This window comes from Lynx rufus, unplaced genomic scaffold, assembly GCF_022079265.1.
Source record: "Lynx rufus isolate CCGP_SWC_20201006 ecotype Redwood Valley unplaced genomic scaffold, mLynRuf1.p SCAF_3, whole genome shotgun sequence".
Classification (NCBI taxonomy): domain Eukaryota; kingdom Metazoa; phylum Chordata; class Mammalia; order Carnivora; family Felidae; genus Lynx; species Lynx rufus.
In genome coordinates, this window is record NW_025814845.1 from 157,140,001 (window position 1) to 157,159,138 (window position 19,138).

Consider the following 19,138-nt stretch of genomic DNA (forward strand, 5'->3'; position numbering starts at 1 on the left):
ATGCCATTCACAGATTTTTTTTTAAAACAAATCATACCTACAATCTTTACTATTAAAGTTTATAATACCACCATGTTTTCTTATGCAAAGAATCAAGAGACAGGAACCAGAGGCAGGAGGTTGGAAGATAGAATTCACTGGAACCTACTTGTCTTAAAACATATGGGGCTCTGACCACCCAACTGTCTTTCCTTCCACTGAACATCAACCAAATCCGCCTACAAGCAAAGAGGCAGGTTTTCTGGGCATAGTGTTTCAAGTGTTTTATTCTCCCTTCCCTTTTCCTCCCTCCCTGGGAGCTTTTTCCCATTCTGGTAGTAGAGGGTCCAGTTTTAGTGCTGAAAGTCTCCTGTACTGGGAACCTCCAGTTCTGAACACACAGCAGCAGCCACTCCCATCCTTTCCTAGGGTTTTCCACAAGGCGGAAGAGGGCATGATGATTTAGAGATAACCACCAGCCTGCTGCCAACATATGGATTATCCCCTGAGATTTCATGGCAGGTTTTCTTGCATTCTACCTTGTGGTAACAGAGTCTCAGCAAGGATATCTGGCCAAGCTGGTCATTAAGGTGCAGAACCAGGTGCACACTTTGCCTTTCTCATGAAAAAGGAAGTGATCACTGAGGCCTTTCTAACAAGGACAGGGATTGTGCTCTCCTCCTTCCTGAGATTCTTACCTGGTTTCTTGGTCCCAAAAGTGTCTGAGACCTCACTGGAACCCTCTCCATTTGCTCATCTATAGGTTCCTAGGGGAATGGACTGTAAAAAAATAACCCAAGTTTTTAAACCTTAAGTTTCCCTCAAGGTAAAAAATAATGCCTTATTATGAATAAGTGGCAACAAGGTGAAACCCAGAAAAATGAAATCATAACGTGGCCATAAAGGGTCATATTTGAAAATTTGACTATAGCACCTGTGTAGTATGTGTAAATGTGTGCAAGACAGAGAGAGAAAGAGACAGGCACAGGATAGAGTGGGAAGCACTGGTTATATAACTTGGCCCTCACATTCCCAAATTTTAGGTGATTGTCTTTTTCCTAGAACATGAAAGGTGGTAGTCAGAATTGACAAGCAATTAGTATTTTCAGATTAAGTATAAACTGAATCACCTTGTCACTATACACGAAGTCATCAGAGAGAAGGCATCTGTAGCCTTCAAGATACAAAGTCCTTAGTAGTACCAAAGGGATCCTGAGACAGAAGATGTTCCCTCCATTTTTGGTGGGAACTTGATCACTACCTTCAAGGTACAGTTTCAGTGGCGTTTTCCAAAGACTGAACCAAGAAGGGCACTGAAACTCTTGGGCACACTGACACATTCCTCCCCACTCCTTCCCAACGCTCAGCCAAGGGGCTTGTCCTTTCTATGCTAAGCCTTTAAAACTTGTTACTTTAATTTAACTCAAGTCTCGAGCAAAAAATACATTGTTCTGCAACCAGGCCAGAAAACTCTCCTAAGAATTTACAAGCCACCTATGGAGTTTTAAAAGGGCTTCAGATAGAATGGTTACATGCCAGGTTTCCTAACACAACCAAAAATGTGGCCTGCAAAAGAGTGAGAGAGAAAAAAGAAATGTTGGTGCCTTTTAAACTTTATAATAGATACCAATGAACAGTGGAGGATATCATCCACTGGTAGATCATCTTCAAGAACAATCTAAGTCAAGTCTGTAACTTCGAGGAAATAATGACAGCAGACTTAGAGTCTTGGAAACTGTATTTCCTGACCTGACACTGACGCCTACCCCACCTTAACAGAGGATTTCCTACATGGCTTGATCTCTCTCTTCCATCAGATGTCACCATTGGAAACTGAAGGCACATGGTCCCTCGCTTCTATTTTCCTTTAAGTGATAGGATTCATACAGGATAAGTTGCTATGCACATGGAAGAATAAAAATACTCTTCGGAATGGTTCCAGGGAGCAGAGAGGAAAGAGCCTGCCTTCCTTAGCTGGGATGTGTTCACGCTTGTACTCAAAAGATAATTGGCTTCGTGCATATGAAAGCAGCTCCGAGGAAGGCAGTCATCAGCAAGGAAAGCTAGAGCCTTCATCCCCATGCTGCTCCGGACATCCACCAGTGGACTGGCTACAAAAGCTGTTCTCACCCAACACACTAGACTTGTCAGCCTCTGAATATGGAAATCAGAGACCTGACTCTGAGAGGAATTCAGAATTCGATGCTTCCTGGATGCTCCCAGGTGGAAGTGTCCTACTTTGCTTGCACAAAGAGAAGCCCATCTTGTGACCAGTGAACTACCCTGCCTTCATCCCAAACATGTCCGCTGAGGGCCCTCTCAGGGAACTCCTATCATATTTCTTGCCAGTTTCTCCTATACAGAAAGGTCCTTCACCCTGGAAACTTCTACCTCTGGTTAGGGTGTGGCTTTTCCTTTTTGCCCTGAATGACCAGGATGGTGTTCTGTGGCACCTCTTGCCTCCAATAGCATCAACCTTTATGTTCTAATCTTCATTTCCTAGTTATAAGACTGCTAGTGCTGCACATTCCCATAGGTGATTTATTATTCTCTTTAGGAAGGTATATTTCTGCAAGGATCATGTCATTTGCAAGGCATACGACAGAAGGGAGCTTTAGTTAAGAGATGGTGAAATAAGTTGCATCAGGTTTTGCTTGGCAAGGACACCAGATGGATGCCTTTATGATGAAGTGGGGCTCCTCCAGCCTTTTCTTTTATGCAGGTCTCCAACAGGTGTTTCCTCTAAGGCATATCTGTTTTCCATAACATCAGAATGAAGAAAGATGTTGTCTGTGACAGCTTGGGTACATAGATCATGCTTTTATTATGATAGAAAAGTGTACAGCGATTGATTTGGTATCCCGAGTCAAGCTAAAATGTGCTGGGGAGAAGATTATTCTCCTTTTGCCTAAAAGACCAGGAGTCCTCGTTATGGGGATGGAGGAAGGGGCAGGAAGAGGGAGAAGGAGGGGAAAAGTGAAAAGGCTGAAGAAAGTGACCAGAAGGAAAACAGTAGCAGTTTTTGCACACTTGAATGAAGAGAGCGGAGAGCAGGAAGCCACCTCCCTGAAGGTAACCTGGGTATATTGTATCAGTATCTGAGGGATGGTGTCTAGGAATCTACACGTGGAGAGAAAAGTAGGTTGTATGAATGAGTACCATAGCCAGTTCTCCAGATCCTGATAAAAATCAAAAACAGACTCATCTTAGGTATGTCCCCTGGTGAGTTTCTTTAACAAGCCTGGCATAAAGCCATCACCACGGTTCTATCTAGTACCATTAAGAGAGCCTGTATGGCTCTTAGAATTAGGAGTTAGAGCTCACGAGTTATAGAATTTGTACACAAATTCTAAGAGCCGTATTTAAACCACCAAAAGCCATGTTAATTTGAAAGAACAAGATAACCCATTTTGGTCAAACTGACCTTGAGGCTTACGTTGCAACATTCTCTGGCCAGGTAAATGACTAGAATCCACCAGGTTTATAGGGAGTCTTAAATGGTGAGGAAGATAAAGCATTGCACCTCAGTCTTGGCCAATCTCATTGGCAATAAGTTCTTAATTTCCAAACCCTTCTCCCATGGCAGCTTCTCTGTCTGGGTCTTCTGACACTTCTAAGCTGACAATCTTAAGTTTAAGTAAGTTCCTTTGTCTGAAAAATTATGACTTAAGATAGCAATTTAGAAACCGACTTGGTTAAAGACATCAAAATTGCTTGATAATTATCTTACAGTCTGAGCCTTTGGGCCAGGTGTTGAATAACAAGCTGTATTAATTCACAGAAAGAAAAAAAAAACCTTCACCTGCAGCACAGAGTGCAATATGTTGTATTTCTCCCAGGATGTTTGATAAAATCTCACAGGAGAGTACTCTCATAATGTACTCATTACTGGGGCCGAACCTATCATGTGACATTGTACAGTATGTCCCAAAAGGCGTTTCAAGAGATAGTGACAGGTATTTTTAAATTAGTAAATGAATATATCAAATAAGTAAATGGTAAACGTGTGTGTGGTCTAACAAGTGTGTGAAACACTGGATTATATAAACTTTCAAGGATTTCTTTTTTGCGAGACTCTTCTGAACCTTTCATACGCTAAGGCACAGTGTCAATCTCAAAGAGAGGGCATCTTTTTCAAAGGTTATTTGACTGCAGAAAGCATTTCCTCAGGACTTCTCCAGTTACTAAAATTCCGTGCAACATGTTTTTTAGAAAAGGCATTTCTGTCAGAAGAAGATGCATTTATGCTATGGTAACAACCATGAAATCTTAGTGGCTTAGCACCACAAAGGTGTATTTCTTTTTCCTGTGACACGTCCAACACAGGTCAGTGAGGCCAGGGCCCTCTGCTCCACTTGGGTGTTCATATTGTCAGGCTGGCTGGTCATCACTTAAGCAGGTTACGAGAGAGCCTGAAGAATCACACAGGAGTGTGTCACTACCTGAGCCATCACTTCTCACATTTCATTGGTCGGAACTGGTCGTGTGACCCCACAGCTGCCCATATACTAAGGAAGGAAAGGGAAATTGGGTATTCTGAGCACCAGTAATGTCAACCTTAGCAGTATATTGAAACACCAGCTTTACCGTTTGTTAGCACTTTGACTTTTATCCATAAAACAAAGAGTGGTCTTTAAAGTGTCTGGCAGAGACTACAATGATCATTAAGTATTTCAGTTACTCCCTATGCTCCTCAACCCTGTTAAAGCTAGCAGGAGCCATCTGACTAGGTTTGGCCACTGGAATATAAGCAAAAATGATGGCGTGTCACTTTGGGCCAATGAAATTAAAAGCCCGGTCTTGGGGTGCCTGCGTGGGTCAGTGGGTTAAGCGTCCAACTTTGGCTCAGGTGAGCCATCTCATGGCTTGTGAGTTCAAGCCCTTAATCGGGCTCTGTGCTGACAGCCCAGAGCCTGAAGCCTGCTTCAGATTCTGTGTCTGCCTCTCTCTCTGCCCCTCCCTGGCACATGCCCTGTCTCTCTCTCTCCTTCCAAAATAAATAAAACGTTAAAAAAATTTTTTTTAAAGCCCAGTCTTGATTCTCCAGTTCTTTTCCCTTGCCTTAATGACTGAGAAGGATGTGAGTTCCAGGTGTGTGAACCTAAGATGGTATAGCCTCTGTGCCCTTAAAGGTTGGGATGGCTGCATGGACTACAGGCACCTGCTTACCTGAGGAAAATACATGGTGTGAGTGAGAACCCGGGTTATGTTCAGTCCCTGGAATTTTGAGGTTATTTCTGCAGACTAAGCCTTGATTCTCCTGACTCAAATAGTCTCTTTCAACTCCGAAATTTCTGTGCTTCCAGAAGGGTTTCCTCTCTTCTCTACTGAGCAAATATGCATTCCTTTGGATGCAAGGAGATTTTTCCAAAGATCATCTAACGCTTTCAGTGGTTGAGCATATCCATGACAAGCATTGTGCCCAACTCCAGTGTGGGGTGATCACGTGGAGGGCTTTGCCAAGACTTAAACCAAGATTAGAGCAGAGTTTAGTCAAATGCAGGCCAGGGATGGAAGCTGTAAAGAACGCAAAACACATGGAGTAAGTGAGGATGTTTCAACAGGGCCTCATATTCAACAGGGCCTCATACACAAAGATATAGAAAAGAGAAGGGGGGAAAACAGGCCAAGGAAAGAGACAGCATTCATGACTCAATCTCACAGCCTTTTAAATTCTATATTCAGGTGCCCAAAACACCTCCCATAATTTCTTCATCACTGCAGTAGCAAAATTAAGAGCAAAAATAACTACCTTTAAGGCAGTATAATGTAAGGCAAAAGGAGAGACTGATAGGTCTGTTAAATACACACACACAACAGGCTTAGTATGTCTTCAGCTGTGATACACTCATTGGTGTCCTTCAGACATGAATCTTTATTCGGGACTCTCACAGACTGAAGGTCACTTTCCTTGTGTTGTTTGCACTTTGAGTGCAAGGTTCTAATGAGTCTGACATCTTGGCTTTGTTACATTAGTGCCCCAAATGTTCTCAGCTAACTCTCCATTCTCCCTACTTAGGGCTTTTCTGTATGAACCAGAACCGGGTTGTGACCAGCTTGATGACAGCGGCATGTTTCACTGGTGCAGAGCAATTGCTTTGGACAGAGTGATTCTGGTAGGTGATCTTGCACCAAATCTCAGATAAAATAAAGCTACTCATCTAGGGAAAGTAAGTCCTTACACTAGTTATAAGCGCCTGCCATTTCTCTTTGTACACTGTGAACTTCAAAGGAAGGACACATTCCTCTCCACCCATATGAATGGTATGCAGGGTAACAGATGTAGCATTTGACAAAGACAATGTGGGTAATATGCTGGGATTTGAAGCAATCAGATCAGATTGTTCAACTACTTTTTCCCTCCTTTCAGGGTTTAGCTGAGTCAGTTATTTAGAATAATGTTCTCCTGACACTTTGCTGTTTTGCTAGTAAATCTAATTAATTTCAGTGCACCAGGGAAACCATTTACAAGAACTCTGAAGCCTTTCTTTTTTAAAAAGTAAATAAACATTTTCCTAATTATTGGTTTTAAAGTTTGGATTTTCTATAGTGGTTTTTCTTAAAGCCGGCTGTACTTAAGCGTAATACATTAGGCAAGAGTGTATCTCCCAGATGCATGACCTGGATGAATCCTAATAGATATTAGAATCCTGTCCCTGCCTCTGTTTTCTCAAGGAAATGAACTAACTCAATTTATTGAAATGCCAGCAACTAAGATGTAAAAAGTCTGTATCCTAATCCAGGCTCTGACACCTGCTTTCTGGATCCTCATCTATTCTCATTTTCCAGAGTTAGCATAATCTCAGTGGTTTACTTGCAAGCAGTAGTTGGTAAATATAACTAATAAAAGTGATTATATGTTGTATGAACCCTATATCATTTTTTCAACTATGACTAATTGATAATTATATATTTTTCTTGCTTTCCAAAAGTAGTTCAGTTCACTTTTCTTCTGTTAGACACACACACACACACACACACACACACACATACACACACACACACACACAGAACTCTTGTGGCTTGGTACCAGTGTCCTGACAGAATATGTTCCAATTTTTGTAAAGTCCTGATCAATCATTTGATCAGAAGCACAAAATTGTCAGAACTGTCATATCAACTAGAACACTATTAGGGTTGCGGCTGAAATTCACCATTTCAGCAATGATGTCTTATTCTAAACTAAGCAAAATAAACTCCGTTGAGTAGGAGGATAAACATGTTTTCAGTGGGAGGGAAATCATTAGAAAGGTTGAGAAGTTGGTTGCAGATGGAGGTATCCAAGAGACCAAGAAATAGAAATGGCAGATGTTTTATCATACCTATTTCTTAAGCACAGAGACAGGTTGCCATGATAGATAGCTCCTTTCTGACACTTGATGTAGAATATAGTTCAGGACACCAACTAAGTCTTTTGATAAGTTTAAAGGGGCTTCTAGTTTAAGAAATTCTAAAGATTTTGACACTTGTGACCATAGAGGAGAAATGTCCATACTGCAGAATTCAAGGGGTCTTCGAATTTGGTTTGGTTTGTGGAAGGGTCAAGTGGAAGTGGTTGGCTTAAGTTACTTTGAACAAATAGTGCACCCTCCACTTCCTCCCAAAGCTGCCATCTTTCTCAATTGGGAGACAGTTTTGTGCCACAGTTTGTTGGAGAAATTGCCTCTCTAGCTGTGCCCATTAATGCACTCTGCCATGCATCTTGTTTCTAATTGTTTAGTTCTACTCAGAAGAGCGATAGTTGGACTTCAGGCATGTTACATTAAATACCGTTAGAGGCTTCATTATTCAAGTTACAACTAATCGGATTAGCGAGAGACAATTATTTAATAGATTTGGTTAAGATTCACATCACTCTCTAGGAAGGCTCTCCAGACAAGTAGCTTTATTTCCCCTCACAGGGCAATTCCCTCTGAAAAGAGAGTATTTCCTCATATATGCTAATTTGACAAACTAATTGTGGAGATGTCAGATGTTACTTATTTATCTGGTTAGATTTTATCAGCCCGTGTTTCACAGAAGCTTGTCATTTAACCCAGCTAAGGACGGGCGTGAGGGAGGATGATGTATCCATTTGAAGTATTCTGAGTCTTCATGAGCAGACGAATGTAGAACACACTCATACATGAAATGCTTTTAAATGCATTTAACTTGTTCTCTACCACCTTCCAAGAGTCCTCCTCTGAAACTCTAGGAATTCAATAAGATTCAGAGTTGATTAATAGGTATTGAACAACAGCTAATTAGTTGAGCATTACATTTTCAATATGGTATTTAATTTCCACAACAGAATTCACTCTTATTTTTAAACCATTGAAACTTACAGAAATTGAGGGTGAGAGGGTTAAACTAGTTTGTTCATAGTCATACAAAAGAATACAGAATCAGGTCTTCCTCCAGATCCAGTGCTCCTTCCAGCCCATCCCAGTGTCACTAGAGAAGACCTTGACTCATTCCCTGGAAGAAATCAGACAAAGGCTCAACATGAGTTTCCTATAGGAATATCATCTCTCTTTTTTTTTTAAAGTGACATTTATCATTCTTAAAAGTCTCTGTGAATGTGGGAGAAACCTAACCTAAATATTTTTCATGTACATTATTATTTTCAACTTAGAGATATTAAAGAAACGTTAACAACTGGTGCTGCTGATGGTAGTGCGGGACATGTATAAATGCTCGAGTTCAGATGGAATTTTTGTGACCTTTTTCTTTCTTTTGTGCACTTTGCATAGGAATTTCTTCAACTTTGCAAAGCATCTGTTGAATCAGTTTGGTGTATTAGGTGGAACCATATAAAATGACCAATATTCAACCATTTTTGGCCCATGAAAAGGCAATTTCACATGTTCCAAACTAATGGATATTTTCGTGTATACAAAAATCCACTGAAAACTGCAGAATTTTGTACAACCTGACGTGATTTTCAGGGCTCACTAGAAAACATAAATTTAGCAAAGGAACTTGTAATGTTTTAGCTTTCCATCGAATCTCACTATAGCACATACAAGGCCAAGAACATGTAATGACAATAAAAGATGTGTTCCCCATTTGGTTCTATGATGTCACACCTCAAGGAATGACACTTACTTGAGTTTTAATTGATGTACTCCAGGCTAATAAAAGACTTTAAACAGTGGAGTCAGAAGGAACTCCACAAAAAGATAAAAAGTAGAATTGCCCAAGGCAGATAAATTCCATTTTTATGAGCAATTTGCAGAATTACATTATCCTTGCGGAAGTACTCCTGTGGATGTACCTAGAAGTATTGGTATGAAGGGAAGGAGCCCTCTTTGAGAGACTCTCAGCTTGTTTCTAAAACTGACCAGACTCTGGCCTGCTTATGCTTAGAAACGAATGGACAAGTCAAAACATGAGTTTCGGAACCATGTGGTAGCATGTGTCTTTGGAGATGCCCACTCAACGCTGATGGGGCTTCGGAATTTTGTAATACCCTTGAGAGCTAGCAGCTATACCCGGCAGGAGCTGAAGGACATTGTATTCATCGGATCTTTGGATTACCTGAAGAGAGAATGGGTGTTTCTCCGGAATTTTCCCCAGATATACATTCTTCCTGTAAGTGTCACATAGAGTGAATATTTGTATTCACTAATGGTACTAGCATTAATAACAAAATAATAGCTTGTAGTTATATAGTGCTTACTGCTATCAAAAACTACTCTAAGCATCTTACATAAAGTAACTCATTTAATCCTCAAAGTAATCCTATGGGGTAGATTGTGAAAGTGTTGAACTTTGGGCACAGAGAGAGTAAGTAAGCTGTCCAAGTTTACACCACTGGTAAGTAGCAGAACTAAGACCTAAATCTAGACATTTTGGCTCCTGGGTTTATGCTCAGGATCCACTGCGTGTTATGTTTTATGTTTATTATTATGTTTTATGGTTTTTTTTTTCCTTTTTTTTTTTTTAATTTTTTTTTTCAACGTTTATTTATTTTTGGGACAGAGAGAGACAGAGCATGAACGGGGGAGGGGCAGAGAGAGAAGGAGACACAGAATCGGAAACAGGCTCCAGGCTCCGAGCCATCAGCCCAGAGCCTGACGCGGGGCTCGAACTCACAGACCGCGAGATCGTGACCTGGCTGAAGTCGGACGCTCAACCGACTGCGCCACCCAGGCGCCCCTGTTTTATGGTTTTTATATAACTAACAGTTTCTCTGCATTTCTGAATCTGATTCTGACTTAATAGCTAAAGCTAATAGCTAAGCCTTTGTGTTCCAACTTTCTCGTCTTTTCTGGAGACACATCTAATCTGGAACACATAATGCCACACAGTCCTTGATAGATGTATGAAAAGGAAGAATTCGGTTTACATTTATGAGAAATGGATCGGTTCTGCATATATGACATTGTGGTTGTAATTGTATTTGCGCTGAGCCTTTATAGGTCTGTATGCCATTGTATCCCTCTCTTTCCCTGGATTAAAAAAATATATGGCAATGTGAAATGCACCAAAGCATGTAATATTTTTCATGAAATGATGCTGGCAATGTGTAATATTTTTCAAATTTCAAAAATGGTTCCGTCAAGGAACAAATTTCATTTCCCTTTAAAAAAGGCACTACAAAGTTCTCTGCACTGCACCCTTTTATTAGGCCAGAGAAAGGAAGACAGGAAAAGAACCAGAAATCTCCAGATCCAGCTAGTGTTAGGAATTACCAGTATTCTAGTCTAAGCTTCCTGAGGGCGGGATCAGATCTATCCCTGTGTCTCCACCAAATTGGGAAAGAAGTAACCACCACTATGCTAGTTAACCCAGAGAGTAACAGGAAAGGTCAGCTACAAACAAAATTGTGGGGATGCAAAATTTGCCTTTAGATCCATAACTTCTCCTTTCTCTGAATGTTTCCTGTTATCCCTACTGTTATCCCTAATTTGCTTCTCCCACTTGAGTCATATGAATGGATGTGGGCTCTTCTGTCTCCACCCTCCTTTGGCTCATCCAGACTTGCTCTCAAGAAAGGGCCTGTGAATTTTAGTCACACTAAGATATTAATGATCAGTGAAGCTAAATGTGTTCAAATATCAGGTAGCTGAGTCTTTTTTTTTTTTAATTTTTTTTTCAATGTTTATTTATTTTTGGGACAGAGAGAGACAGAGCATGAACGGGGGAGGGGCAGAGAGAGAGGGAGACACAGAATCGGAAACAGGCTCCAGGCTCCGAGCCATCAGCCCGGAGCCTGACGCGGGGCTCGAACCCACGGACCGCGAGATCGTGACCTGGCTGAAGTCGGACGCTTAACCGACTGCGCCACCCAGGCGCCCCAAGTAGCTGAGTCTTGAAACCAAGTCAATGGAGGCTAGAGTGGGTTTGGCTGAAAAATTGGCATCACCCACAAAGAGCCATTGCCCTGAGCCATTACCCTGAGCCATGAAAAATTCCCTCCATCTGAGAAGTCCCTCCTCTACTGGGTTTTCTCTCATTAGGGATCTGCACTCTTTCCTGAAGACCTCCGCGCAGCCAACATAGAGGAATGTTCCATGTGCGCCGTTCTATCCTCCTCATCCAAGGCATTGAGCAGCCCAGCTTTGGTAGACACAGAGACCATCATGGCTACCCTCAACATCGGATCACTGCGGGTTATCTGCGCTCCCCATATACCTGAAGAACCATGTAAGAACAACTCCCTGACAGGAGGCTAGAGAGAATGGAACAAGGAAAGAGAATTAACTCCTCTCAGAAGTATTTTGATAATGGGGAGGAGGAGACATTGAACCAGATAGCCTTGAAGTTCCCTTCCAACTCTGAGAATTCTATAATGGAAGTAGCAGACAGTTCAGTCCTTGGGGATCCTAAGTCAAATGAAAACTATGTCTGTATTCTAAATGGAATGCATGTAACACTATTTTCCAATTTTAAGAAAAATCACTGAAGTTTTAGTGCTGTTTTTGTTGTTGTTATTAAATATTAGTTAAGATAGAAATTGGCATATTATTATAATTAATAACATTTAGTAGTAGTAGCAGTAGTAGTATCAATCCTCATTGGATCTTAGAGTTGTTTCCATACTCTTCCTAGTTTCATGTTTGAGAGAATGAAGTATAACTCTCTTACTCTTTGAAGATGCTTTTAATATATGAATTGTACAAGATTATCTCTAAGGTCCCTTTCAACTTCTACAGACTAAAAATGTTGTATTGCAGCTTCAGATTGGAAAGAGATGGTGAGAAGCAGGATCTGTTCAGGATGGGGATCAAGTCTCTTCCTCCTTTGTATTCCTCTTAGTTCCTAGTACAACTATGGTCACTTAGATGCTTACCACATACACACTGAATTGCAACAAATAAGCCAGTAAGATGGACTCTTGAGCCCTTATATTTGACTGTACCCAAGTGTTCAAGGTAAATTCCCACTAAATATTGTGGTTTTCCTTCTCCTCCCAAATGGGAAAAGTCTTACTATTAATTTGTTTCCAAAATTGAGTACTAGACACTCAACCTAATATGAAAGTACTATTTCTGAAGAATTTTCTGTATCTAAAACAGATTTTCAACTCAACAAATAAAAGTAAGTCATGGTTGGGGTTCCCTGTATCCAGCCATTTCCCTTGGGAATGTTGATCCTCTGTATCAGGATCAGGAACTTAGTCCTTTAGCCACATAACTGTTGACCACTTTGCATGGAACTTGGAACAGTCAGACATCAACGGCATCGCAAGGCTTTCATGATTATTGTTTTGGATAAAAATGTTCATGAATCAAATTAGGAAACCAAAAGAACTCTCTCTGACTCCTAGGTGCTGTTGCTAGGTGAGAACATAAAAGGGTCTTGGGACAAAGGAATAAATGAGCAATCTAGCCTAATCTCTGGTAGGTGAACTGAGCCAGCTACCTGAGACACCCTCACTAAGCAATGAAAGCCCACTCAGCACCCAGAGTTTCAGGGTGTTTTGCAAAGCAGGCTAATAACAAAGCACTTTATGAATATCAAAGTGCCATGGAAATCCAGACTGAGGATGTATGAGCCATATCTCTGCTGAGCAAATCAAAAAATGCTGTTATGCTCTGCACATAAAACCTTAGCTTAGCAATTAGGCTCACTCAGATTTACACACGATTTGTGTGTGATATATGTGTGAGTGGTGTGTGTGTGTGTACACACCATGCTTATAACTTTCTATAATTGGACAAAGAAGAAGTATTCACTTTAAAGGCAAAGTCATCAGTATACAAATGAAAATGCCCACTTAAGCCTGGGATAAACTGACATTGGCCATTGAGTTAATCATCTCGGTGACTTGTCCTTCCTATCATTACTTTTACCTCATCTCACATCTTATATAGGCTAGAAAGAGAGAAACCTATGGATTTAATTCCACTTTCCTTTATTTCTAGTGATTTTTATCCCTTTGCTTATTCATTAATTCAACAAAACAATATTGATTTGGTATGATGTGCCATGTACTCTGTTACAGGCTAGAAGGATGCCCTCAAAGGAGAAAGATTAATTGGTAGAAGGAGGTAAAAGAGAGAAAGAAAAAGGTTTGGAAAGGAGGCAGAGAAAATGAAGAAATATCAAAGTATTTCAATTGTTATGAAGTATGAGTACATGCTTTCCCCAAAGATCAAAGGAAAGGTTTAGAGAAAAATGTATTGTGGGAGCCTTGCAAGGTTTCTTTTAGGGATATCATCATACCCAACTGTGTGACCAGGAAATGGAGACCTAGACAGGCTCTACTGCGCCACCTAACGAAGGTCACTGAGTCTGCTTATCTGCTGGCTATAACATCAGTAAAGTCACGTTATGAGCACCCAAGAATAGCAAAGGATCATTACTCAGAGTTTTCATCAATTACTCTGGCATTATAGAAATCTACTTGGAGTTTATATAGAGAAATTCTGAAGCCTTGAAGAAGCCTATTTGGCTCTCTTAACCATTCTTCCCATTTCATGTGAATACCATTCTTGTACCATCCCTATGAGATAGAAATGAGAATATACACTTCCAAGAACTGACAGTATAAAGGACTATGAAATTCTGCCAGGAGTCAGAAAACATCTTGCATGCTGAGCACCAACATAAGACTAACCAATGGGCAGTTTGCTCTCCTTTCCTCTAGGACAGGGGTTATCAACCAGGGGCAGTTCCCCTCTCCCCTGCCACCCTTCCACCCAGAGGTCATCGACAATGCCTAGAGACAGTTTTGGTTGTCCCAACTTGATGGGATACTATTGGCATCTAGTGAGTAGAGGTCAGAGATGCTGGTAGACATCCTATAATGTACAGGACAGCCCCGCATGATTTAAAATAATAATAATAACAAAAAACTTTTTGGCCCCAAATGTCAATAGTACCAATCAGAAACCTTGCCCTAGCATATCTGGTGAGACTCTTGTGGGATAAGCAGGCTTTTCCACATCTTCGTAGTCATGATAAACTTATATGTGAAGGCCATCTAGGACTACCAAGGCTATTCCATACAGTGATTCACCAAGGGATGTTGGGAGTTGGGAACAGCAGAGTGAGGACTTTCTTAAGGATCCGTAAGAACGCCAGGCCTCCTGGACATTTCTGTGGGAAACTTTAGGTTTTCCAGTGACGTTCTAATTATTGCCCTGTCACATCACAGGGAAAGCAGGTTGGCAAACCTAGGTATTGAACTAAATAATCTGTGGCATAATCTAAACATATAATGGTAATTAAGTCTGACAACTTAATATGCTACTGAAATTTAAATGTACAGTAGTAATCTACAATTAAGCAATCTTTTATAATAGCACCCTGCCAGACTGGAAGATTTCAGGTATAATACTGTGTACTATTACATAGCAAAAATATTGACAATTAGTGAAATATATCCAGGCTATGATCTGACACATACTCAAATTAACCATTGCTCTATAAGACAAGAGGGAGTTAAGGCAGAAATTCAGTTCCTGTCCTTCAGCTGGTGTCCAAATCAGTTATTTCAACTGATAAGCATGTGTGTGCACCTAGTAAGAACATTTGAGATCGAAGCCTCTGACTATATGTACTTAATTCACAGATTTGATAGGACTGTGGTAAAATCCTGTTGCTCTATAGTTTCCACTGCTCACAGCAGCCAGAGGGATCTTTTATAAATATTTAACAGATAATGTCAGTTCCCTACTTTAAACCCTATAATGGTGACCCATGACAATTATAGGAAAATCACACAGGGTTTTGGAGGCCAATTGGGAGTTTGAATTTTCTCCTACTTCATCTTATTTATACTGACTCTTTCCTGCTTTGTATCCCTTATCCAATTCCCTCTGCCTGGGTGGCTGTTCCCTATCCCTCAGGACTCCATTCCAACATCCAAGAGACCTCTCTTCAAACCCTATCAAAGCATCACTTCTGATGAGATCATTGTGCATGTGTTTCTTTTTTAAGTGGACCCCAGCTTCCCATCTCTCTCTTCCCTTTTCATCCTTTACATTTTTTTAGTGTGGCTTGGAGACCACACTGGTGAACTCTGGTGTTCAGCTGGGTTTTGAACCTTCCTGTTGTTCCCTGCAAGGTAGCACTGTGTTTCAGGCTGGTGCCATGCATTGCTGTGTTTTGAAGTCGAGGCCCACAGAGGAAGTGAGTCGAGGCTCACCTCCTAACACAGGAGGGAAATCTGTCTGTAAACTGAAAGCAAAGCTCAGAGGCCCCAAGTCACATCCTGCCCATCTTTAAGGAAGTCCCAAGGGATTTAGGATTGAGTCAAGCCAACCAGAGATGGGAGGCAGCCAGTTCTGCTAAAGAAGAAAGAAGACATGAGCATTGCCTCATGGGCACCCGGGTACCCAGAGAATATCTCAAAGAAGCCAAGAGCACTAGGAGCCAGAAACTAGTGGTAGTATCTTCAGAAGCACTGGTGGGGAAGCACCACCATTTATTCATGGTTCCCTAAAAGTTCTGCAAGCAAATGGATGTGGATTGAGGCACAGCCTGTCTGAGCCATTACCCAGCACTACCACTCCATGCAGAATAATCATATTTTACTTTGTCATCAATAAGCAACGACTGGGAGAGCTTCACTTTTTTGTAGTTCATTTGAAATGCCATTTAAAACACACACCACTTCTCAAAAGGAAATGCTGAGGAGGCCCCAATTTTTTTCCTTAACTTTGTTAAGATAAAGCATCAAGTAACATGGCATGCATTTACATCCTTGCCAAGTCTTAAAAGCCACTTTGTTTGCATTTATCAATCTCTTTTCTTTGTTGTGTGTGTTCACAAAAGGGACTTCAGAGTGTTTCACCGGATTTCCTGAGAAACCAAAATTCCGAAGAATCCCCATCCTCACTGAACTGAGTAAGTTGTGTTTCAAGGATAAAATTCAAGGGAGAAATCTTTGTGATCTAAGAATCCACAGTCAAAGGACAGAAGAATCAGAATGGGGCCCAGACAAACATTAAGTGTGTGGACATTACATTGGGCTTTTACACAGCTGGTGACATCATCAAGCAGAGCCTGTTGTATCTGGGTGTCAGGGTGCAGGAATAGCATCTGCCTTCTCCTTTTGTTCAGTGACCAGGAGGAGATCAGCCACTGACTCAGTCTGTTTGGAGGAAATCTTTTGTGGGAGGGACCACGGATTTGAAGACTTCTAGGAAGGATCTCCCAATACTCACTTACCTACCCATCATGGGACTTTAAATCAGGCATCTTCCTTTCCTGTAGTGACACCGGGGCTAGGATACCAGGGTGATGCAAATGAGGCACTTGGGGTACAGATTTTAAGGATGTGTCTGCTCCTGGGGTTCTTAAATTTTGTGTCCCAGGTACCTCCCTTGGGTCATCTGAATCCTGGCTCTGAGTGATGCTCTTTAAAATGAAAATACTTCATGCAGAAACACCAGAATAAGCTGTTATCTCTCACCAACACCATATGGAAAATGCACATACATGAGACTTTCCTGGATGTGAGGAGCTCTGAGGGTGGGAAGAGGAGGGAAGGCAGCAAAGGTACCTGTGCATTTGGGGATACATTTTTAAGACAACAGGGGACACACTGGGATTTAATAATAGCAATAATTGATGATAAAAGGGGAAGATACGAAAGAGGGGCATGGTGTCTTTAGCACAGATTAGAACCTGAAGCTGTCAACTGCAGTTTTTACTTATATTTTATTTTTCTACCCTTTTGAGCCATCTTCAACCCAAGGCGTAGATACACTAAGGACATTGATTAGAAGACTGTGATGTAAGTTGGAGTGGTTAGGAGAGGACCAGCAAGGTTTTCCCTGGCCCCAAAGTACATCTGGTCACCATCCAGGGACTTACAGCTTTGTTGAACTAAAGACTTTCTGGCATCAGGTAGCCCTTGTCAAATTAGTATAACAAATCACCTGTCAGCTCCCTCAGTTTTTTGTTCTTTGGCTGGCTGGAAAAGGTCAAAATGACATGAGAGCTGCAGGCCTGACTGTCAGCACTTTGGTACAGAATGTCCAGTGGCATACAGGAAAATGGCTAGGAAAGCAGAAGCCAGTAGTTTAAGAAGACACAGCGAGATTTGGACAAGGGCTCCTGGAGTATGTGTGTGTGTCGAGGGTTAGAATGCAAGGAGAAAAAAGTGTATGTGCATAAGAAAGGTGGGTAGATATTAGTCAGACATTGCTCATCTTTTATAAAACCATGGAGTGATTTGAAGAATTAAGGAATAATCTAGTCTTAGTTAGGAATGTATTCTGCCTTGTGTGCCCAGGAAGTTTGGTTTGATCTGTAATCTGACTGTCAAGAACTGTGAAGGATGTAAGTAAGACCTTATGTTACTTGCAAACCATTAAGTTGACCTGCCTCAGTTTCATGGATACTGGAAGAAGACACAAGACCCCTGGGACAGAGATAAAGAACAGTTTATTACTCAAAGCAGTGGCAATAGCCAGAGTACCATCAATTTTGTGCTGCTTGCCCAAAGCCTCATTCCCACAGGGTGACATGACAAGGGCCAAATAATACCTGTACGAACAATGGATTGCTTTGTAGGAGAGAAACCATGGGCTTTGGGAACCAGAATCTTTTATAACAGGCAGTAAGCTTGATTCCCTTTGCTCTGGTGGGAGATATTATCTCTGTCATCCAAAGCTATTTGGTCTTCAAACATTTTTGAAACAATAATCTTGGAACAACGGCAATCAGTGCTTCTGTTTGTACTCCCAACAATGACCAGTTGCATTTCCTTCAGAGGCTTCCTACAGGGATCTGAGTTGCAGCTGGGGCAAGTATAGACATGCTAGTAGATAATTTGGCCACTTCTACAGGGGCCCCAATTAGGAGGATTCTCTAAGCCCTATTACTCAAAGTATAGTCCATGAATCAGCAGCTGGAAGCTAGAAGCTTGTTGGACACCTAGAATCCCGTTCTTACCCCCAGACTTAGTGAATCATAATCTGTGTTATAACAAGATCCCCAGGTGATTCATATGCACATTAAATTTTGAGTGTTACTGCTTTAGCATATCCTGGACCCAGATAACTCTAAAAACCCAAGTGAATACCAAGGTATCTATGATGTAGTGTTATGAAAAATGCCTTTAATTGGGGTGATCATATGTTCCCATTTATGCCTGTTGTCCCAGTGCAGTTATTGAGAGTGCCCCTTTTTACTTCCAAAAGTGTCCTGCTTTGAAAGGTAAATTATATAAAGGTGACATTGGAGGCATTTGTTTGGAGGAACTGGGTCAAGGATATACCCTTGATGATGAAGGTACCCAAGACGGATACATGTCTTTAGGGGAGGAAGATGCTGGGAAAGAAAAAAAAATTATATCTATATCTATATCTATATCTATATCTATATCTATATCTATATCTATATCTATATCTTAAGGTTGTCTGCCTGCCTTTCTTTTTTTCCTTCTTTGCTTTGCAGAAAATCCTTCCAATATCCACTATATTGAACAGCTGAGTGGACTGGATGAATCATTCTCAGGAACAAACCTGCATCTCAGCACATCCTTTTCCACTGGCACCGTCTTTTCTGGCAGCTTCTTGGATTCCCTCCTGGCCACAGTAAGTGCAGCTGAGCTGAACCTGTGAACCAAGCCCCTTGCAGAGGGTAGAAAGGATGGTTAGGGCTTAGAGAAATGATGAGAATTCCTCACAATTCTGAGTTCTCTTGGAATTTCACAAAAAATCTTGTTCAGATACATTATTTCATCTTTTTTCACAACTACCTGGCAACGGGAGCC

The 19,138-nt window shown here is 41.2% G+C and overlaps 1 protein-coding gene across 1 annotated transcript in view; it reads left to right on the top strand.

Moving 5' to 3' along the window:
• The window catches only part of KCNU1 (potassium calcium-activated channel subfamily U member 1), a 150,263-nt gene that overhangs the window by 117,584 nt on the left and 13,541 nt on the right, over positions 1-19,138 (top strand). Inside the window, exons 20-24 of the mRNA XM_047090423.1 lie at positions 5,999-6,095; positions 9,328-9,552; positions 11,424-11,610; positions 16,189-16,260; positions 18,820-18,959. Of these exons, the coding sequence (XP_046946379.1) occupies positions 5,999-6,095; positions 9,328-9,552; positions 11,424-11,610; positions 16,189-16,260; positions 18,820-18,959 (721 nt within the window). The remainder of the gene's footprint in view (positions 1-5,998; positions 6,096-9,327; positions 9,553-11,423; positions 11,611-16,188; positions 16,261-18,819; positions 18,960-19,138) is intronic.